General features: G+C 46.0%; 1 protein-coding gene across 2 annotated transcripts in view; it reads right to left on the bottom strand.

The window, feature by feature from the left end:
- ADGRD1 (adhesion G protein-coupled receptor D1) overlaps positions 1-24,403 on the bottom strand; it is a 176,173-nt gene that overhangs the window by 96,061 nt on the left and 55,709 nt on the right. For both annotated transcript variants that reach the window (XM_070386343.1, XM_005891222.3), the window contains one exon: positions 20,763-20,904. In XM_070386343.1, coding sequence (XP_070242444.1) covers positions 20,763-20,904 — 142 coding nt within the window. The remainder of the gene's footprint in view (positions 1-20,762; positions 20,905-24,403) is intronic.

Raw genomic sequence — 24,403 nt, 5'->3', positions numbered from 1 at the left:
CATTTCCTCCTCCAGGGGATCTTCCCAACCCAGGGATTGAACCCGGGTCTCCTGCATTGAAGGCAGGTTCTTTACCACCTGAGCTATCAGGGAAGTCCTTTGCAAGTGAGGTTAAGTTAAAATTCTTGAGACGGGGAGGTTATCCTAGATGTTCTGTAAGGACCTGGTATGATCCCCAGGGTCCTTATAAGAGGGAAGGAGGAGGGGCAGAGACAGAGGAGACATGACGACGGAAGCCGAGGTCAAAGAGAGAGGTTTGAACATGCCGTGCTGCTAGTTCTGGAAGCAGAAGGGAGAGATGAGCCAAAGAATGCCAGGGTCTCTAGAAGCTGCAAGGAAACAGAGCTCCCCTGGAGCCTCCAGAAGGAATGCAGACCTGTTGGCATCTTGATTTCAGTCCAAGGGGATCAATATTAGAGTATAAGATGATAAAGTGTGCATGTATTTCATTTGTCTATTTTTTTTATTGAAGAATGATTGCTTTACAATGTTGTAATATTAAACAGTTTCTGCCTTACAACAGAGTGGATCAACTATATGTAGACATATATCCCCTCCCTCTTGGACCTCCCTCCCACCCCTCTATCTCACCCGTCTAGGTCATCACAGGGCACCAAGCTGAGCTCCGTGTGCTACAAGCAGCTTCCCACTAGCTGTCTATTTCACACACCGTAGTGTATACATGTCAGCGCTCCTCTCTCATTTTGCCCCACCCTCTCCTCCCCAGCCCACTGCGTCCCTACATCTTTGTCTCTATTCTCGGCCTGCAAACAGGTTCATCTGCATAGATAAAGCAGATGTGGCACATAAATACCATGGAATATTAACTCAGACTTAAAAAGAAACAAAACGGAGTCATTCGTAGAGCTGTGGATGGACCTAGCGTCTGTCATATAGAGTGAAGTAAGTCAGAAAGAGAAAAACAAATACTGTACATTAGGTTGTGCAGTTTTCAACCACTAGTTTTGTGGTGTTTTGTTACATCAGCAGTAGGAAACTAAACACATCCTTCTTCTGGAGAAAACCATGGGTACATTTGAGGATTTAGGGATGGTACGGGGAGGGAGGAGGGAGGAGGGTTCAGGATGGGGAACACATGTATACCTGTGGCGGATTCATTTTGATATTTGGCAAAACTAATACAATTATGTAAAGTTTAAAAATAAAATTAAATTAAATTTTAAAAAAAAAGTTTAACTTGCACGTGGCCAAAATAGTCAAAATGAAACATAACAGACAACGAGTTAACACGGTGAGAGGCTGACAGCCTTTAGAAGTCAATAAGGAAACAAAGAATATAAGCAATAAAAATGCAAATCGCTGATTCAATAGGACCAGGTGTCTAGCCTCACTCATAATCAAAGAAATGCAAATAAAAATACAACAAGAACAGCACGAGACTTCTTGCCATGAGAATTTGCAATCATGTGGGGAAATAGGTGCCTCTTCTGGACAATACAAATCGTTACAAGGTTTCTGAAGGGCGTTTTGTGTATCAAATGTGTGTGTTAATGTGTATCAAATGTTAAAATGTGTATCAGGCCAAAAGTTGTCAAGGCAGCCTTAGAAGAACCAAGCTGGGGGCCCTGAGCCCGTCTCAGGATCTCTCAGGAATCTGCAGCAGTTAGGAGAGCGAGGTATTGGCACAGAATACACAGTGAAGTAGGGGCAGAGTCCGGAAACAGAACTGCATGTAACAGTGAACCGATTTATGACAAAGGTGACATCGCAGTGTAAAAAACAGGGGGGGGGGCATAGCTTTTCAACAACTAGAGCGAGGTAAATTAGATAGCCACCTGGGAAAAATAAATCTTGACCTCTCCTTCATAGCACACAGAAACCATTACAGAAGGACTAGATGTAAAGGTGAGAGAGAAAACAATAAAACTTTCATGTAGCTCAGAGAACTATCTTCATGACCTTGGGTGAGGCGACATTCCTTGACCAGGACACAAAAAGCATGAAGCGTAAAAGGAGAGTTTGATGACGTCAACCACACTAAAACTTCAAACTCCAGTTCACCAGGAGACAGCTTAAGAGTAAAAGGCAAGATCCAGTCGGAAAAGATATCTGCAGTTCATATATTCAACGAATATCTCATACTCAAAATGTATAAAGAACACCTAAAATAATCACAAGGGGGACAAAGCAGACCTCCAATAGAAAAATAGGCAAAAGACTTGAATAATATGGACAAAATAAAGCATAGCACTATGGTCAATAAGTGTATAAAAAGCTGATTGACCACATTAATCATTGTGCCTGTGCATGTGTGTGCGCGTGCGTGTGTGTGTGTGTGTGTGTGTGTGTGCGCACACGTGCGCGCTCAGTCACATGACACTTTGCAACCCCATGGACTGTAGTCTGACAGGTTCCTCTGTCCATGGGGATTCTCCAGGCAAGAATACTGGAGTGGGTCACCATTTCCTTCTCCAGGAGATCTTCCCAACCCAGGAATTAGTCTTTAGGGGACAGTAAATAAAGACCAAAATGAGACACTGTTAACCAACAGAATAGTTAACCTGGAAACAGCAGACAATGCCAAGTGCTGGCAGCTGGAATTCTCACACTGATGGGAGAGTGGAAACCAGCAATCCACTTTGGGGAACTGGTTTGGCATTTGCCTATTCAAGGAACATATGCACACCCTATGACCTAGCAGTTCCTCTCCTAAGCTTGTGCCAGGCAGAAATCTCTGTATACAGTCACCAAATGGCCCAGACATCTTTAAGCAGCACTATTTGTAATATCCCAAATGGTCTGATGGGGAAATCCCTGAGGGGTGCTCTGGGATGCTGGTCATGCTCAGTTTTTTGATGGGAAGAGATGATTTCACGAATGTGTTTGCTCTGCAAAAGTGTCGCACTGCACACGTCTGTGTGTGCTTTTCTGTAAGTCCATTATTACTTGAGTAAGACATCTGCTTTTCAAACCGGGAGGCAATGAGAAGTTTGCTCTGAATAATCTGAACTCCCAGCTTTCACATTTGGATTCCTTGATTCTATTTGCTCCCTTGGGAAGGAAATGGAGATCTAGCTCAAACATCCCAAAAGAAATTTTCAAAGAAGAGTAATGAGTAGACATTAAGCAGGGCAATTTTACTTGTTAAGAACTTATCCTAAAGAGATAACTGAACTAGAGCACAGAAGGCCCATTATAGAGTTGTTTATAATCATGAACACATGCAATGAACTAAATGGACAACAGTGGAAGAATGATAAATAAATAGACTATCATGCAGCCATGAAAATGATTAATGTATAGCTATTGGCATGAAAACAAACATTCAAAAGTGGACACCACAACACAAGCACGGTCTCATGACAGGAAGCTGTGTGCAGAGCAAAAACGTTTACCCAGAAGCTCCCGCAGGAAGCTCATTCATATTGGTGTTCATACTGGGGGACTTACAAATGATACTGAGCTATGTGTGGGTGTGTGCATGTATGTGTGTGTGTGTGCACATGTGTGTCTACATGCTTGCACGTGTATGTGTGCAGACACGTGTGGGTACATGTGTGTTTTTTAATAGCCATGTGTAGGCACCATGGTGTGCAAGGCAGTCTGCAGACCAGGAATAACCTAGATCCCTAGTGCACCAAAAAATGACCCTAGGAAGAAAATAAAACTTTTGTTTCATGCCAAATAAAACTATTTTCTCCTCCACAATAAACCCTAGAGAAATAACAGCTGCATGCCATGACCCCAGCCAGGAGAGTTCATTCCTTACAATAATATCAGCCCACTTCTGTGCCTCTCTCTTCAATCTTGTTCTGAATATTAAAATTTAAGAAGCATAGAAAAGCGACTATTTTTAATAGTACAAAGTGGGAAATGACCAAATCCATTCATCATGGAGAAATAAACTGGGTGGACTATTACACCACCCTGAGAACAACCTGGCCATTGCTGCTGCTGCAACAACACACCAGGGAGTCTCTGGGGGTGTCTGGCACTATCTGGAGATGTATTTGGTTGTCACTACTTGGGGGAGGCGGTTACTGGCATTGCATGGGTAGAGGCCAGGGAAGCTGCTCAGGTGCACGTGATGCCTCACTTCAATAGTTCTGCACACAAGAAGCCCTGTCTGACACACATCTCATCAAAGTGATGCTGACCATCTCAAGTGCCCAAGCACATCTGAGCCACGGTTCTGTGCGGTGGGGACATTAATGCTGGAGCTCGGTGTCCCTCGGGACCCACCTGGAGTCCATCCCCAGAGGTTCTTGATTCAAATGCCCTGGCTGATGAGACACATATGCCGACTCGGGTCAAGGTGCCCCCAAGACTCTTCAGGGAGGAAATCTGTCCTGCTCAGATGGGAAAGCTTAGTAAAACTGGGGGACACGGGGACAGGCTGAGGCGATGACTGAGTCCTCTGTCCTCTCACAGTGCCCAGGGTCAGAGGCCAAGCTGGGCTCACAAATGCCCTGATCCAACTTGCCCTCTGCACCCTGACATTCAGACTAACTGACGGTACCTGAGGAACCTGGAAGTGGACTGAATGGCATGGTTATGTGTCCCGGAAACACAGACCTGGGCCCCTGGTGGGTCACCCTCTTGCATGCCTGGGCTTAACTAAGTGTCCTCTACAAGACCCCTAGGACAGGCCTGTGGCCACTGTCCCTTGGAGACCCCGTGGAGCCCCTGATCTGTGCCAGGAAAAGATGCCAGCCACATCAGACTTGTCCCTGCTGCTGCAATAAAGCGCAGCAGCTCCAAGCCACGTGTCTCTCGGTGATGATGGGGACAGTCCCCCAGCCCCCACGTTTCCACTGAGCCCCGCTCACCCCCACTTTGCCCGCTGGCACGGGCCTCCACAAAAAAATTTCCCATCGGACAAATCATTTTAACTTAAAAAAGCATGCCTCCAAAAACATCCTCAGAAATGTAAAAGCAACCTTGAAAAGAAAAACCTCCAAAACCCTGGAGAACGCTTGGCTGAGACAAGCCTCAATTATCGTCCTCGGTTGGTTTGATAAAAATTCCTCTCCGCCTCGCCTCTGGATGACAGTCTTCACTCAGAAAACTTTCTTTTTTAAAAATAACTACAGTAACCCACTATTAAAATGGGGATTGCATTTTAATCCACCCTTTCTTTTTCTCTGGTTTCCAAACTGGCACCTTCCTGATTTCAGAGAAGGAAAAAAAAAATGTAAACCTCTACAAAATGTCCAGCAGCTGCAGCAAGTCCAGCAGAAGCTGGAATTCAGGCTCCACCAAGAAAGAGAACATGTATTTTTGGAGGATTAAGTCCCCCACCATCTCACTCCCTTAATGCACACCACTTTCTGAACCAATCCAGTGACAAAAAGGTGTCAAGAACCAGGGAGAGACAGTGTCACCGGGAGCCCCTGACCAGAGCCTTCTAGAATAAAGGGATGCTTATCCAAACATCTCTCCTTAGCTGCTGGAGTCTGGAAGGGTGGTGTTCTTAAAGAAAAAAAAAAATGTTTTCAAAAAGCACAGCAACACTCAGCTGTAGCTGGTGTTGTTTCTCCAGCCACACCTGAAGGCCAGTGGCTTTTTGTTGGTTTTTTAATTAGAGGATAATTACTTTACAATATTGTGATGGGTCTGGCCATACATCTACATGAATCGGCATTAGGTACACATATGTCCCCTCCCTCTCAAATCCCCCTCCCACCTCCTTCCCCATCATACCCCTCTAGGTTGTCACAAAGCCCTGGCTTTGGGTTCCCTGCATCATACATAGAACACCCTTTGAAGCCAACCCCCATCTCCCTCCAGCCAGGCCCCGGGTTACACAGCACAGCTCAGGCAGAGCTGTCTGCACCTGCTTCCCACCCACACCTTCCGGAGCCTCTGTGCTGGAGGGCAGGAACACTCTATCTCTATGGGGCGGCTAGTTCCAGGCTCTGCTGCTCCCCACACTGCTATTCATCTGGGTCATGTGGGTGATAACCGGAGTGAGATATTTAATCTGTGAGACCTATTCTATATCACCTGTGGTTGACAGCTCATAATGCTGCATTTTCTGAAATTAATTAAACACAGACATGCAGATCACCAGAGCAGCCAGGAAGAAGGAATCTGGCCAGCAGCATGCATTCTCAAAGTGACTTCATGTGTAGAGACTGAGCTCTTCCCATTGTCTCTGTTATTTGTCACTCCACTGCCCCAGAACAGCCAGAGGCCATGACAGGGGAGGGAGGGGAGCAGCCTGGGGTCTATTTGCAAGTAGACACACACTTTCCCAACAGCCTAGAATAGAGGCGGTACCTCTCACAACAGGAAAATGCACAAGGTCTTTCCCTCTAACAAACCGCTTACAAAATACTGGAAACAACTCAAATGCCCATATGCAAGACAGGAGTTGATAAGCACAGGACGGTTGAATAAAGCCACACAACAGAGTACTACGCAGTGGAAAGAAAAAAAAAGACGTGGACAATCTCCATGAACTGGTTTAGAGTTATTTCCAGGGTAAACTGTGACGTGAAAAAGCGATCTAGTGGTTAAGAACCTGCCTGCCAATGCAGGGAACACAGGTTCGATCCCTGGTCCGGGAACTAAGAGTCCACATGCCGCAGAGCAACTAAGCCCTTGTGTCACAACTACTGAAGCCAGCACGTCCTAGAGCCTGCGCTCTGCAATAAAAGAAGCCACTGCAACGAGAAGCTCAAACACAGCAACGAAGGGGAGCCCCTACTGGCCACAACTAAAGAAAGCCCACACACAGCAAGGAAGACCCTATGCAGCCAAACACAAACAAACAAAGCTTTTGTAAAAATTGTGACGTTCAATAGAGTTTTTAATATTAGGAGCTTGGGATTAACATATACACAACATATACACACTATTATATATAAAATAATCAACAAGGACCTACTGTATAGCGCAAGAAACTATACCTAATATAAGTATTCTTGCCTGGAAAATTCCATGGACAGAGGAACCTTGTGGGCTACTGTCCATGGGGTCATAAAGAGTTGGACACGACTGAGCAACTAACAGATTAACAGACAGATATTATATACACACACATATATATATATATACACACACACACATATATCAGTTCAGTTGCTCAGTCGTGTCCAACTCTTTGCAACCCCACGGACAGCTGCATGCCAAGCTTCTCTGTTCATCACCAACTCCTGGAGCGATATATATATAGTGAAAAAGTTGGCTTAAAGCTCAACATTCAGAAAACGAAGATCATGGCATCCGGTCCCATCACTTCATGGGAAATAGATGGGGAAACACTGGAAACAGTGTCAGACTTTATTTTTTTGGGCTCCAAAATCACTGCAGATGGTGACTGCAGCCATGAAATTAAAAGACGCTTACTCCTTGGAAGGAAAGTTATGACCAACCTAGATAGCGTATTCAAAAGCAGAGACATTACTTTGCCAACAAAGGTCCGTCTAGTCAAGGCTATGGTTTTTCCAGTGGTCATGTATGGATGTGAGAGTTGGACTGTGAAGAAGGCTGAGCACCGAAGAATTGATGCTTTTGAACTGTGGTGTTGGAGAAGACTCTTGAGAGTCCCTTGGACTGCAAGGAGATCCAACCAGTCCATTCTGAAGGAGATCAGCCCTGGGATTTCTGTGGAAGGAATGATGCTAAAGCTGAAACTCCAGTACTTTGGCCACCTCATGCGAAGAGCTGACTCACTGGAAAAGACTCTGATGCTGGGAGGGATTGGGGGCAGGAGGAGAAGGGGACGACAAAGGATGAGATGGCTGGATGGCATCACTGACTCCATGGACGTGAGTCTGAGTGAACTCCGGGAGTTTGTGATGGACAGGGAGGCCTGGCGTGCTGCAATTCATGGGGTCGCAAAGAGTCGGACACGACTGAGCTGATAGTCACTTTGCTGCATACCTGAAGCTAACACAACATTGTAAATCAGTATACTTCAATATAAAATAATTTCTTTTAAACAAAGAGTTTTATGGCATGCTATCCTTCATGGAATGAAGAGGAGATACGAGAAAACATACGTGCACCTGTTTGTTCAGCACCAATGGCATACAGGAAGGAGAAACCGGAAACTAAGAGAACTGCTCACCTAGAGCGTGTGGTGGGATGGAGTAGCAGGCGCAGAGGAGGCGTAGGGCAGAGAAGGGTGTCACTCCTCCGAGCGCACCTGCTCGTGGAGACCTAACCCTTAGGACTGTGGTAACATCCCGCATACTTCGCAAATAAATCAGTAGCTAAAATCAGCCGGAACGGGGCACAGCCATCACAGAATACGAACAAGCACAGATGAATCTAACTGGATCACAAATGATTAAATCACTTGAAGGGAACAGGCAAGAAAGAAACGAACCTAGGTAACTTTATAAAAGAGAATTTCAACTGTATAGTGTAAGCAAATGACAGAGAGAATAGAAACAAATACTGTCCTCTAGTTGGTACATTTGTTTCCCACAGGGGATGGGTTAGCAATCCCAGAACTACTGTGTATGTGTGAGGGGCTTACACAAATCAGTAAAAACACTGAGAATCATAACAGCCAGTTTTGGAGAATGAAGGATGTGAGAAAAGGCTCAATATGGAATCTAGAAAAAATACAGATGGATTAATATAAATACATAATATGATGCATGTGTTTGCTTGTTTAAGTACATGCATACATTTCCAAATTCTGTTCAGAGGATCAAGAAGCAATAACACTCCAGCAGAAACATATGCAGAGTACATCATGCAAAATACCAAGCTGGAGGAATCACAAGCTGGAATCTAGATTGCCAGGAGAAATATCAACAATCTCAGCTATGCAGATGACACCACCCTAATGGTAGAAAGTGAAGAGGAACTAAACAGCCTCTTGATGAGGGTGAAAGAGGAGAGTGGAAAAGCTGGCTTAAAACTCAACATTCAAAAGCCTAAGCTCATAGCATCCAGACCCATCGGTTCATGGCAAATAGATAGATAAAAAGTGGCAACAGTGGCAAACATTATCTTCTTGGGCTCTAAAATCACTGCAGACAGTGACTGCAGCCACAAAATTAAAAGACACTTGCTTCTTGGAAGAAACACTATGACAAACCTAGAGAGCATATTAAAAAACAAAAACATCACTTTGCTGACAAAGGCTATGGCTCTTCTAGTAGTCATGTATGGATATGAGAGTTAGACCATAAAGAAGGAGCATCAAAGAATTGATGCCTTTGAATTATGGTGTTGGAGAAGACTCTTGAGAATTCCTTGGACAGAAAGGAGTTCAAACCAGTCAGTCAATCCTAAAAGAAATCAACCCTGAATATTCACTGGAAGAAGGACTGATGCTAAAGCTGAAGCTCCAATCTTTCAGCCACCTGACGTGAAGAGCCGACTCATTAGAAAAGACCCTGATGTTGGGAAAGACTGAAGGCAAAAGGAGAAGGGGGTGGCAGAGGATTAAAAGGGGGTGGCACAGTATCACTGACTCAGTGTACAGGAATCTGAGCAAACACTGGGAGAAAGTGAAGGACAGGAAAGCCTGGTGTGTTTCAGTCCACGAGGTTGCAAAGAGTTGGACATGACTTAGTAACTGAACAACAACAACAGAAATGAGCACACGTGGCACCCAGAGCCTGGTTTCTAAACACTACTCTCCAAGAAAATGAACCAGGGCTCCATGGAGATATGGTGGGTTCCATGAGCCTAGAACATCTCTAGTGCTAGAAAGTTAGGAAAGACTCAAAAATGATGAGGACATATCAAAAGGACACAGAAGCCAACTGGAAAAGGCCCCCAAAGGTCAAAGCTGGGACAATTTAAACAACAAAATAAGTAATGATAGTATTGGATTATAGCTTATTGAGCAAAAATAAGTATCTAAAATATATTGATATAAATAAGTAATTCAATGAGGTGCCCTTGTATTAAAATTCCAATTAATAAATGTAGAAAGAATGATGGACATAGAAAATCAACCTTTGGCAAACACTACAGTAATAACTTACAGGTAATAACCATCACTGGATGCTAAAATTCATGGAGAAAGTATCATGAGATATAAAACAGCTGTGTAGTGTCATGGTACCTCTCTGACAAGAGATTATGATTTGCAAAGGGAAAATGATAACTTCAAAGTGGATAAACTAGGAAAACACCCTCCTCAACCAAGCAATCAAAGTGAGCATCACTGGTGATAATGAATACCATCTTTAATGTCTGTATTTGAGCTGAATTGTGCCCCCAAAATCCCTGTGTTGGAGACCTAGGCCCGAGGACCACAGGATACAGGATGTTTGGGGCTGGTGCACTGGGATGACCTAGAGGGATGGTATGGGGAGGGACCTGGGAAGGGGGTTCAGGATTGGGAACATGTGTACACCCATGGCGGATTCATGTTGATGTATGGCAAAACCAATACAACATTGTAAAGTAATTAGCCTCTAATTAAAATAAATAAATTTAAATTTAAAAAAATAAAAAAATAAAGAATTGTACCTTAAAATATTAACATTAGGATGAACTGGGTATATGGGAACTCTGTCTTATTTTGCAATTTTCCCTTTTTTCCTTAAGTCTAAAATCATTTCAAATAAAAATCTAAAAAAAAAAAATCACAGGGGTTGTCAACTGGTGATCAGCTGACCCAATTCAACCCACAGATGTATTGTATTTTGGTTGAAAATGTTTAAAGCAAATTTGAATGAACTGCCAACAATACAAATCCAGAGATGCAATTTTACATCCAGATGTATGGCTTCCTTTCAAAACATCAGAAGTTGTGGCATTACCGCCGAGGAAGCCCCATCGCACGCCCCCATCCTCAGGACCAAAGGCCCTGGTGTCCCAGAGCTGAGTTCACACACTGCACGGCTCAGCCCAGGCAGTCAGACGGCTTGAGAGGGTATGGAATCCCAAGGGCATGTGGGTCCCAGCTCCCCACAGGGTGGAGTACAGGGCTTCCTTCAGAGCCCTAGTCCTCAAGCACCTGGGCATCCTCAGACTCAGAAGTCCAGGTGCTAGAATTCATCAGGGCTTCTGCTCTCACAGTCCCCAGCTTGGGGAGCTGCACTCCATCATTTAGATGCTACAGAGGTGCAGGTGCACGACCCCCCACAGGTGATCCTGGGGGAACTGCACCCACTAGCCTGCCACCCTCTGGCCCAGGACAGGCTCACGGTCCAGGCAGACGAACTTACATACCCTCCCTCCTGCTCTCTCCTGGGGCCTCCCGTGGTGACAAGGGGACATGCACAGAGAGGCAGTCCTCACTCAGCACCAGCACGGGGTCCCTAACCGGCCCGGACCACCCTTGGGTGGAGCTCCTCCAGTCCTGCGAGCTGCAAGATGCCCTTCTGGAAAACTCTCTCTTTGCTAAAGTCAGCCGAAGCTGGAGTCTGTTCCTGTGTTGCAGACTATGAACTGAACACACGCTAACTACTTCCTAGGTGGGTGTCATTATCCCAGCTTACTAAGGATGAAACAGAGGCAGGGAGGCTAACACCCCATTGGGGAGCACACAGCTGTATTTGTTGAGTCAGTGTATGAGCCAATGAATAAACATCATCTCAGAGGACAAATTATACCTGTGATAGTTTTGTGATGCAGATTTTCTTACTATCTCCTAGATTACTTACCTCTCTTACCCTGAAATGACTTCGGCTAGGCAATACCAGCCCCTTCCACATGAGGCTCACACTGTGAATTGCGATGGCAGCCACACTTTCCCCAGTATCTGGGCTGGTCACTGTGGTCCCCATCCCGCCTGGGTCTCCTCCCCCGTGGTGGCTGCAGCAGCTCCCGCTGAGAGGCACACAGCAGCCTCGGGTCAGAGGCAGGCAGACCCAGCACAGTCTGGCTCTGTCCACAGCCCCGTCGCTGGTCCTCCAGGAAATGGTATCAGATATACAGAGGGACAGACCCTCCATTTTGACCACTTCCCAGAGTCCTACTACTGGAACGTCACCAATATTGGGCTCAATCTCTTCCAAACTTTATGACAAGCCTGATGGATGGACGGCCTGTCTTTGGGACTTACAGTCAGATGGATTGAAGGCCAATAGATGAGTGAATTTTAGACAACAACCATTGAAACTGACAGCACTTAGTGCTTCAAGACACTGACTTTTGGTTTTCTAATTCTCAAAGTTTCCAAAGAATCTGCTTCTCTCAGTCTGTTTCTTTCTGAGGTTAACAAAGGTCTCATCTTCACTGGGGATGCAAGAGATGTGGGTTCGATCCCTGAGTTGGGAAGATTCCCTGGAGAAGGAAATGGTAACTTATTCCAGTATTCTTGCCTGGGAGATCCCATGGACAGAGGAGCCTGGTGGGCAGCAGTCCATGGGGTCACAGAGTTGGACATGACTAAGTGACTGAGCATGCACGCACACATCTTCATTGACCAAGGAAAACCGACCATTCCATCTTGATTCTCAAATAAAGGTTCTGATTAGCGGCTAAGAGCAATTCTAACTGGCCAGAGAGCTGCCATTTCTGAAGCATCTTTTAGGCAGGGGACTCTGGTTCTTGCCCCAGAATTGACTACAGCAAGGAGATGCCCTCAGTAACGTCTCGAGGGTGGTGTACATCTGCTCCCCATTTCCATCCCCCTCAACTGGACTGTCTATTTCAACAGCCTGTGTGCCAGCTACCTGGCCATATGCTCTGAGCTGGGAAGGTAACAGCCCTGCAGGCTCCCCACGCCAGACAGGACACTCAGAGGAGCCGCAGGAACATATCAGCGGAGACCTGCAAATCAGCACAACTGGCATCGGCCAAAGGATGGGTCAGAATCTGGACTGTTTGATGGTTTGGGGAGCAAGGAATGTGAAGTAAGAAGACACTGTAATGGTTTGAGGATGGGCTCTGATGATACACACTCTGGGTACCAGGCACGCCTGACACATCTACTCTGAACAAGGTGTGGAGCAGGCGCCCAGGCTACACTGGCCATCATGGTCTACCTGACCCAGGTCCCCACCCACAGGCAACACGGAACACTTAGTGAGCACTGGGGTCTCCAAACAAGGCCCCTTGATACCAGGGCAGTGGATTCTGGTTTATTTCACTGTACCCGTGACTGACTGGAGTTGGTTTCCTAAAAAAAGAAAAAATAGTGACAACATTGTTTTAATGTAAAGAATCAAGTGGCATGACATTAAAGAGAATGAAATAATGCCATTTGTAGCAACACAGATAGACCTAGAGATTGTCATACTGTGTGAAGTAAGTCAGACAGAGAAGGGGAAATATTGCATGAAATCCCTTATATGGGAAAGCTAAAAAGAAACTGTACAAATGAACTCATTTACAAAACAGAAAGAGACTCACAGACTTAGAGAATGAACTTATGGTTGCTGGGGGCAAGGGGGCGGAGAAGGATGGGAGAAAGGGATAGTTAGGGAGTTTGGGATGGACATGTACACACCGCTGTCTTTAAAATGGATAATCAACAAGGACCTACTGTATAGCACAGGGAACTCTGCTCAATGTTAGGTGGCAGCCTGGATGGGAGGGGAGTTTGGGGGAGGATGGATACCTGTATATGTATGGCTGAGTCCCTTTGCTGCCCATCTGAAGCTGTCACATTGTTAATCAGCTGTATTCCAGTGTAAAATAAAATTTTAAAAAGTATTGTGTAGCTTGAAATAAACTGATGGCAAAACATCACAAAAGATATTGGCTGAGCAGGACACCAGCCGGCAGGGACAGCTGACTCTGGCAACATGTGAGTTTTTGTCTCATTGGTTGAAAAGTCTCTCTGGGAAAACTCTAGAATGAAACTCGCTCTAAAAGTACAGTTTGGATCAGGCATCATCGCAGGGGTGTTCTGGGACATGGCCCGGAACCAGAGCCCCTCAGATGCACAGGCATCAGGAAATGCCAAGGGCATCCCCACAACCTGACGATGGGGGGTCTGTTTATGGCCTTGCTGACTTGCTGGGAGCTAGTAAAGAGAGGGTTCTGTGGATCAGAACATGGGCATCCTGTTTTGAAGGAGAGGAAAAGTGAGAGAGGGGAAGGATGCGAGGTCCTGAGGGTGCCCAAGGGTCTTGGACACCATCCGACTCAGAAAGGGACTGGGAGGGAGCCGAGATAAATAAACAAAATCCCTTCTACTCTTCAAATCCAGGTTCACACCAGCCTGATCTAACAAGGATGGTGGTTGTGGGAGCTGTGGGTGTGTGTGTGTGTCTGTGTGTGCATGTGTGTGTCTATATATATGCTGGGTCTGCACTTGTGCGTGTATCTGTATGTGAGTGTGTGTACTGGGGTGTGTGTGTATGCATGTGTGTCTGTATGTGTGCTACATAAGAGTGTGTGCATATATGTGTGTTTAGGTGTGTATACTGTGTATGTGTGTGTGTCTGTGTCTGCTGGATCTGGTTGTGCACATATTATTTGTGTGGCAGTGTGTGTCCTGGGGATGTGTGTGTGTGCACATGGACATCCATGCCCTGTGAACTCACGGGGGGTCCAGACACCAAGAAGCCCTGCATTCAGTCCTCTGTCCCCATCTCCCCTGCCCACTCAGCCTCCTGTCTCAGCTTCAGGACCTTGTCCCCAAGCCCCCAACTCCTCAGCCCCTGCAGCCCCAGCTCAGCCCACCCCCCGACATCCGCCAAGACTCACAGCCCCCTTTCCTAGGGCCACTTCAACCTCAAACCCACATCGCTTCCAAAATTGTTCAGAGCAAGCCTTCTCTGCTTTTATGCACTTGGATTACAGACTTGCAATACCTCCATGCCACATTATAAAACCCCCAACACCAGAAGCACTAAAAATGCCTCTGTTTCACACCAGAACCAAATTTCCAACACAGACTGAGCCTGCCGAGCTCATTTTGCCTAGTTAGCTGCCTCCTCTGAATGGCAGCCGGGGAAGAGTCTCTGGCCTGGGTGAGCACCCTCTCCATAGAAAGAGGAGCCACACAGATCAGGACAGAGCTACTTATATGGTGCTGCTGCCTCTGAGCTCAGCACTCGTTCAACAAATATTTTCTGAGCCAAAGCTCAATGCCAGGCATCAAGAGGAAGGAATAGATGATTCCAAATGGGGTCCAGGGCAGCTTCCCCGCAAATGCACAGGCTGGTTTAAGAGATGGTCAGTTTGAACGCTTATTTCGATTCCCACTCCTCTCTAGCTACCCTCCCTTTTACATATACTTTCTGTACATCCACAACTGCTGTGAGTTCAGCTACTGAGAGTCCTCAACGGCCAGAATTGCTGTTAGTAGATAAGAGCTTCCTGTCCAAGGTCACTCCCTTCCTATACAGCCCTCAGTCATGTACTGGACTAAAGGCGAAAGCCCCGAACTTTCAAGGGGACCATTCTGAAGGGCCATCCCAGCTTCAGAGCTCACCACAGGGTCACCTTCAGTCTTTGTTGAGAATGCATCACAGGCCGCCTTCTCCTTCTACTCAGCCTTCCTTCCTTTCCCATATAAGTCAAGCTTGCAATCCTTCTTGAATAAACTTCTTGCACACAAATGTCAAAAAAAAGAAGAGATGGTCAGTTTGCATAAATAGTAAGATGCGATCCTTGGAGGCGGCACTAGGGCTCAGCAAAGACATTAAAGAGGGAGATGTGCGTCTTCCCTGGGGAGATCATGGAGGAGTCAGTAATGACTCCAGTGACCTTGACACGGGTGGGACTAGACCCGAGATGTGGAAGACCTTCCAGATAACAGGAGAGGCACACACAAAGGCAGAGGCCCACCAGGCCCAGACTTCACGGGAGAGCGAGTGTTTCTGTTCCTCTGGACAGAGGTTCAAGCAGAAAGTCACACTGGAAAGGTCCACTCAAGACTGACCGTGTGGCCCGAAGTTGAAATGAGTCTTCAGGGAAACCTGAGTCACTGAAAGATTTTAAATAGCTGAATAAGACCACCTGGCATGTGTTTCTGGAAGATAAGCCTGGGAACTCAGGGAGAATAAAGTGGGGAGAACAGTCAGGAAGCTTCTAGCTCAGGCAGAACCAAACCAGCAATGAGACTCCGAACCAGGGGTGGGGCAGCGGGAGGGAGAAGGTGAGGGATGCTTGGAAAACAGGGTCACAGCTGGTCCCACCAAGAGACCAAGAGCCAGGAGGGCACCAGAGCGCCAGACTCTGAGCAGAGAGAAGACGATACAGTGACAGGAGGTCACAGAGGACATGAAGGCTGGGGGGTAACGTGCCCACCTGCACACCTGGGTGGAGAAACCTGCCGGGGAACAGGAGTGATGCCATGGGGAGAGGTGGGTTTTGTGTCACCAGGAACATCAGTCTGGAAGTGGTGGCTGAAATCAAGGCAACCCCATGAATTCAGAGAGGTAAACGTTCCTGCAGACGGAGTTGGAGCAGGTGGCGCAGCAGAGGAGGGGCTGATACCAGAGAAAGGGCACCACCTGCAGGGGGACATGTCCTGCAGACCCGAAAGTGGGAACCTCAGGGGCTGCAGGGGGTGGGGTAGGCTTTGACAGAGTGCAGGTGAGCAGAGGACTCTAGAGAGGCACTGCGTGCAGGCTAAGTCGCTTCAGTCGTGTCTGACTCTCCATTACCCTGTGGACGATAGCCCACCAGGCTCCTCTGTCCATGGGGATTCTCCAGGCAAGAGTACTGGAGGAATCTTCCCAACCCAGGGATGGAACCCGAGTCTCATATGTCTCCTGTATTAGCAGGTAGGTTCTTTACCACTAGCACCACCTGGGAAGTTCCTCTGAAGACATGTGAGACCATCTCTGCAGTGTGAAAATGTATATAGAAAGTGGAGATGGTAAAAATCAACCTAGTTCAAAGAAGAGAAGGGGAGATGGATGTTGAATAAGATCTCTGAAACATGGGATCCAGCGAAGCCACTTCTGCAAGTACATACCCAGAAGGACTGAAAGTAGGATCTGGGAGAAATGCTTGCACACACACACGTTCATGGCAGCATTACGCACAACAGCCTAAAGGTGGGAGCAACCCAAGTGTTCACTGATGGATGTATGGATGAGCAAAGCATGGTCCATCCACACCATAGACTAGGATTCGGCCTTAAAAAGAAGGACATTCTGGGGCTTCCCTGGCAGTCCAAATGGTTAAATTTCTGCACTTCTACTGCAGGGGGCGCAGGTTCAATCCCTGGTCTGGGAACTAGGATTCCGAAAGCTTCACAGCGAGGCCATAACAGAAAAAAAAAAAAAAAAACAGAGGACATTCTGTTCTTTCTGTTCTGACTTTTGCTATCACACAGATGAACCTTGAGGACTTGATGCTCAGTGAAATAAGCCAGACACGAAGAGACAAATCCTCTCTGATTCTACTTACACAAAGGCCCCAGAGGAGTCAAAGCCATAGAGATGGAAAAGAAAACAGTGTGTGCCGGGCAGGGACGGAGGATAAGGAGGGGGAATTCGTGTTTAATGAGGACAGAGTTTGGGTTTTTGGAAATCAGGAGAGTTCTGGGGAGGGAGGGTGGTGAAGGATGCGCACCAATGTGAAACGTGCTTAACACCACTGAACTGTACACTTAAAAATGGTCAAGATGGTGCAATTTATGTCATGTGTATTTTACCACAATTTTTTTAATGTTTTGTGATTTTTCAAAAAGAAAGGAGAGAGACAGGGTGGGGGAACATTCTCAGGTGAAGACTGTTTGCAGGTGGATGAAGAGGACGAGAGGAGGGGGAAGGAGCAGGTGGCAGGGTGGGGGTGGCCGTGGATGGAGGGAAGGTTCCTGAAGAAAGGCTGGCTGTGGAGTAGAGAAGGAAGGAGTGATGAGCGGGGCAGTGAGGAATCAGCAAGATCAGCGAGTTTAGCTCAGTCACTCAGTGCTATCTGACTCTTTGAGATGCCAGACTAGCACACCGGGCTTCTTTGTCCTTCACTAGCTCCTGGAATTCGCTCAAACTTATGTCCATTGAGTCGATGATGCCATCCAACCATCTCATCCTCTGTTGTCCCCTTCTCCTCCTGCCTTCAATCTTTCCCAGCATCACAGGCTTTTCCAGTGAGTCAGTTCTTTGCATCAGGTGGCCAAAGTATTCGAGCTTCAGCTTCAACATCAGTCCTTCCAGGGAATATTCAAGACTGATTTCCTTTAGGATGGACTGGTTGGATCTCCTTGCAGTCCAAGAGACTCTCAAGAGTCTTCTCCAACATCACAGTTCAAAAGCATCAATTCTTCGGCACTCAGCTTTCTTTATGGTCCAGCTGTCACATCCATACACGACTACTGGAAAAACCATAGCTTTGCTGCTGCTGCTAAGTCGCTTCAGTCGTGTCTGACTCTGTGCGACCCCATAGATGGCAGCCCACCAGGTTCCCCTGTCCCTGGGATTCTCCAGGCAAGAATACTGGAGTGGGTTGCCATTTCCTTCTCCTAGCTTTGACTAGACAGACCGTTGTTGGCAAAATAATGTCTCTGCTTTTTAATATGCTGTCTAGGTTGGTCATAGCTTTTCTTCAAAGGAGAAAGTGTCTTTTGATTTCATGGCTGCAGTCACCATCTGCAGTGATTTTGGAGCCCAGGAAAATAAAGTATGTCACTGTTTCCATTGTTTACCATCTATTTGCCATGAAGTGATGGGACCGGATGCCATGATCTTCGTTTTTTGAATGTTGAGTTTCAAGCAAGCTTTTTCACTTTCCTCCTTCACTTTCATCAAGAGGCTCTTTAGTTCCTCTTCTCTTTCTGCCATAAGGGTGGTATCATCTGCATATCTGAGGTTATTGATATTTCTCCCGGCAATCTTGATTCCAACTTGTGCTTCATCCAGTCCGGCATTTCGCATGATGTACTCTGCATATAAATTAAATAAGCACGTTGACAATATACAACCTTGACGTACTCCTTTCGCAATTTGGAAGCAGTCCGTTGTTCCATGTCCAGTTCTAACTGTTGCTTCTTTACCTGAATACAGATTTCTCAGGAGGCAGGTAAGGTGGTCTGGTATTTCCATCTCTTAAGAATTTTCCACAATTTGCTGTGACCCACACAGTCAAAGGCTTTAGCATAGTCAATGAAGCAGAAGTAGATGTTTTTCTCTTGCTTTTTCTATGATCTAACAGATGTTGGCAATTTGGTCTCTGGTTCCTCTGCCTTTTCTAAATCCAACTTGAACATCTGGAAGTTCTTGGTTCACGTACTGCTGAAGCCTAGCTTGGAGAATTTTGAGCATTACTTTGCTAGCGCGTGTGAGATGAGTGCAATTGTGCAGTAGTTTGAACATCCTCTGGCAACAAGAGAATGGGAAAGACTAGAGATTGCGTCAAGAAAATTAGAGATACCAAGGGAACATTTCATGCAAAGACGGGCACAATAAAAGACAGAAACAGTATGGACCTAACAGAAGCAGAAGATATTAAGAAGAGGTGGCAAGAATATATAGAATAACTATTCAAAAAAGATCTTAGTGACCCAGATAACCATGATGGTGTGATCACTCACCTAGAGTCAGACATCCTGGAGTGCTCGGTCAAGTGGGCCTTAGGAAGCATCACTACGAACAAAGCTAGTGGAGGCGCTAGAATTCCAGCTGAGCTATTTCAAATCCTAAAAGATGATGCTGTGAAAGTGCTGAACTCAATATGCCAGCAAATTTGAAAAACTCAGCAGTGGCCACAGGACTGGAAAAGATCTGTTTTCATTCCAATACCAATCAGCAAGATGGTCAGGATGAAGGAGGTAATGGAGCAACCAAGAGCAAGCTGTCTGGTGGTGGCTATCTGCCTGGGAAAGCACAAGTGCAGACAGACACTGGCCGGAAAGTGTGGACAAATGGGCAGAGCTGGGTTCTGAGGGGACCAAGAAGGGGCCTGACCTCCATGGGGAATCAGGGCTGGGGGGTGGCAGGGTGAGACAGGAGCTGCAGTGACAGCAACTTGTCCTGACTCGTCAGCTTCCCTCAATGCTGTCTCATTGAGGAGGTGATAAAAACACAGGTAGACACAGGGGTTGGCACATAGTAGGTCTTCAGATAATGTTGGCAGAATGGGATGGAACAGTATAAAATGGAATGAAACAGAAGATCCTGGCGGGAACGGTCTTTGTAGGACTCCAAAGGATCAAAAGTGGATTGAGTTCTTATCACACACAGAACAGATAAACAAGGTCCTACTGTTCAGCTCAGGGATCTCTGTTCAACATCTATCATAAACCATCATGGAAGACAGTATGGAAAAGAACGTATACGGAATCACTTTGCTCTACAGCAGAAATGAATACAACATTGTAAATCAACTAAACTTCAATAAAAATTTAATAGATATATATTGTATTCTTTAATAAATTCCTTGAGAACGTCAAGCTTCAACCATAGTGCACGATTCTGGCACAAGGAAAGTCACACTTTTTAAAGGACAGGTGCACACCTGTGTCCCTGATCCACCTGTCATTCTTATCACAAAGACAGAGTGAAGGCGGAGACAGTCAGTTACAACGGGGCAAAACAAACAGCTCAAAACTGAAAGCATAGAAACGGCTCTGCGAAATGCTAACATATTTCCCAGAAAGAACCAAACTCTCTATCTCGCTAATGGCTATCAACTAAGATAAGTGAGAATAAGCCAAGATATCCCATCCTCCAAAGACAACATTTATTGTAAAACAGAAATAGCCACAGTTGCTGTGCACACATCTGTAAAAGCAACGTCTGATCTCAGAGGCCTTTTTACACAAAATTAATACTGTGTGTCCAACCCCAGAGCTATCCAGGGGACTTTCCACTGCTGTTCAAAAATAATCACAAGAATGGATGCCAAAATCCTAATTCCGGCCAGCACCAATCCATCCAAGATTCTTTCTACAATCATACAGACGATCGAATATTCCTTGCTGCAAAAGGAAATCAAAGAGCAGAAATGAGGACAAATTCACTCTAACTCACCAAGTGGTGCCGGAGGTGGACAGTGATAAGAGGGGAGCCCGATAAATTCTGGGAGAGCTTCGGCGTCGGGGAGACCTCCAAGGAGATCAGATAGCTGGTCGCAGAGAGCAAGCAGTTTTTATAATTTGCTGCCTCAGCAATCCTTGGGAACAAATGAAAAATCATTACAAAACAGAAATTTAAAAATAAACAAACAAACAAAAAAAAAAAACCCTTGAGTTTAAAATTTCAAGTTAAGCCTGGGACTTTTGAGACTGAAATCTTTTGGGGGTGGAGTTTTGATTTCTATCAAACAGCACATTCTGCTCCAAGACTCGGTGTTGGTACTAAAAGGTGAGATGGAGCCCTTGACCTCACAGAGTCTATAGTCTAGCAGAAGGAGAGGGTAACCCAGGAAGTGGGGAAGAACAGGAGGATCAAAACAATGAGATTAAATCTCAGCCATACATTCCCTTGACCTGGGACAAGTGACTTACCTGTTGGAATTTTCCATGTCCAAATTATAAACCGCTGTGGCAAACAGTAATGTGATGGACACCTGTTGTCTTGTCACCGAGTAGCCCTTCATCCCTCTCCTGATAAAGGCACCTCAGCTTCCCTCCAAGTGACCACTCCTTCCTGACTTATAGCCCATATGCTTTGGAGGGACCTCCATCCTTAACTCAAGAGTAAACCCCGCTATCACAATTTGAGTGAATCAGTGCACTGCATTCCTCAGACCATACTGATTGTTCAGATGTAAGCACATGTTCCATTAAGATCCGAAGAGAAGTAACAAGATTCAGATGGAAATGCTGGGTCAGAGATCCTCACTTCTCTCTGCTAGATGTCAGTCCAGAACCGTGAGGTTCCAGCAGTGGCTTATAGTCATGACCAGAGAGACTGACTGGGAAGGAGGTCCACATCCAGGAAAAGCTGAGAGATGGAGTTGGGTGATAGCAACTGGATGCTGGATCAAGCTACTCCTGAAGCCAGCTGTCCATGCACCTTTCAGCTTATGGGATCCAACAAACTCCCCTTTTGTTTAAAACAGCTTATGCCTGGGTTTCTGTTGCTTATGCCCAATCAAAAGAATCTTGGCTGATAGACATAGTACTTGTCTCATGGAGTTATGAAGCTGAAATGACATTCAGGGCCAGGACTAGGATGAGGGAAGCAAGGAACTTGGGGTGCAAGATCTAAGAAGGTGTTCACATTCAGGGTTTGCCACTTGCAGCACATGAATGACTCCATGAATGAACACAGCTCTGAATGCTGTGTTCTTGGTGACTGTTTATCTAGCCCTCACCCTCGCCCTGCCTGGTATATGGTCAGTAATCAGCAAATGTCTGTTGCCTTACTCTGAACTTCAAGACATTTCACTAGGATGCCTGCGACATGAAGTCATTCAGCCCCGACTCAGGTCACCCAGTCATCTGCTGGTTTCTTTCCTAATCTGGACTTTTGCATGGGGATTCTGTCCCTTCCCTGTGTTTATACTCACAGAACCATCTTCATAACATCAAGCAGATCCCTGGGAGCTGGGTGTACAATCTACTTCCTCCCTCAACTAGTTTTACCTGTTAACTAGACTCAAAGCTGGTGATCTGGACTAGAGCCAGTGGGACCCATGCGTCTCCCCCCTAACACCACCATCATCACCATGGGACCCAGCTCTTTAAACAAGCCCCTAACATCAGTTCCTTAAAAAAGAGCAGGTCCCCAGCAGCACACAGAACTATTCCTGGAATTGTCAATGTGAGAGGTTTTTAAAAAATATCGTAAAGATTTAAAACCCCTGGGACTTCCCTAGTGGTCCAGTGGTTAAGACTCTGCACTGCTGAGCCCGCACACCACAACTAAAGAGGCCCCCGTGCCTCCACAAACAGCCTGCATGCTGCAAAGAAGACCAAGCGTAGTCCAAAACTAAAAAAAGATTGAAAACCCTAGCCCTGCCTTCATGGAAATACCCTGCTGAAGGGTATTTCCAACAGAAAATATTTCCTGTAGCAAAACAGAGGCATGGATTCCTCGTGTTTGTGAATATCACCAAGGTTGGAAAGCTGAGGAGCTGCTGCAAACTCAGAGAACACGGCTGATTTGCTATCTGATTATTCTTCTCTGGAAAGGCATCACTGTGCAAGCCCCAAGCTACAAGACACATATGGAATAAGTCACACAGGTTTAAAAAAGTGAAAGACACTGAAAAGCAAATCTCACTCCAGCTCGTGGTTCTCAGCCATTGTTTTTCATTATGGCCCCCTAAAGAGTCCTATTAGACCCATTTTTCCTAACACCCCACCATTACTCCATCAACACCTGCCCATCCCGTGAAATCGTAGTACCACACACATAGAGTAAATCTGCTTATGTACTTCAATATGCTTTAGGTAACTTTGCAGAGCCACAGCCACTGTCATATCTCAGACTCCTTGCCCTCAAAACCAATTTTCACCTTCTGGAGGTGATAATGTCCCCACTGAAAAGGCAGGGAGTTCAGCCACTGCTATGGAAAGTTAAGACTCGCTGGATGTCACCAGGGACCAGTTCAGACCCAAAGATAGAAAGAGTGGTCCTCAGTAACACAGAGGCCTGCTCTCTTGCAGAACAATGAGGCTGCCCGGGTAGACCACCTCTCCGCTTGTGATTTCAGGGAGCTGAGATGTTTTGAGCTCAGCGCAGTATCCACTGAGATACGGTGAAATGCTTGCCAACACCTCATAGTCTACGCTTCTCTCTGTGAAGTCAGCATGTATGTAATTCCACCAACATAATAGAAATCATTTGTCTAGCAAAAATTAGGACTATATATTAGCCAACAGTAAAATCACAACCATAAGACCCTACATACACATCGTTATTTGTCACATCTCCCCTCTCCCCATCCACGTCCATTTCTAACAATTCATCAGGTCAGCTGTCATCTCCCACTAGGATATAAGCTCCATCGGGGGCTGGCTTCTTACCCATTCTGTTCACAGCTCTCTAAGCCCTTAGAACCAAGCCTGACACACAGTAGGTTCTCAACTAATATGTGTTCAGTGAATTAATCTTCTCACAGACAGACCGTGATGACTTAGATCAAAATCTTAAGAAAAACATGTAAAAAATGGAAAACCTATGGAGAATCTTCTCTCCATAAACACAGTGCAAATCCAGAGTGGATTCCTGGATTTGGCCCCAGCAACACATGGATTCAGCCAAATGCAGCCTAGTAAACATTGCCTTTGAGGGCAGGAACTGATATCAGACTCAACAGTCTACACTGTGCCCTTAGGAGCATTTTTAATCTGGAAAAGCACAATTTCCCAATACAGATGGGTTTACACTGATGGTCTCCAGTGACTCACTGCTCATGCAGCCAGGGAGCCTTTCCTTCTGGCTGAGTTTGCCCTGCAGAGAGGCCCAGGTCGGGGTCCACGGTGGCTGAGCCAGGAGGAGCCCACCATCCCAACACCACCACCCAAGTCGACAATCACAAGACATCAGATGGACTAAGAAATTACTGTTTACTTTTTAGATGGGATAATGGCATGGAGTTCATTCTGTATTTTTAAAAGTCTTTGTCTTTTAAAAATAGAGACTAAATATTTACAGATGAAACTACATGATGTCAGAGATTTGCCTCAAAATAATTGGTGGGGCCAGGGTGAGGGAGCGGG

Source organism: Bos mutus, chromosome 17 (genome assembly GCF_027580195.1).
Source record: "Bos mutus isolate GX-2022 chromosome 17, NWIPB_WYAK_1.1, whole genome shotgun sequence".
NCBI lineage: Eukaryota > Metazoa > Chordata > Mammalia > Artiodactyla > Bovidae > Bos > Bos mutus.
Note: the sequence above shows the minus strand (reverse complement) of the source record. Positions and strands in the feature narration are given on the sequence as shown.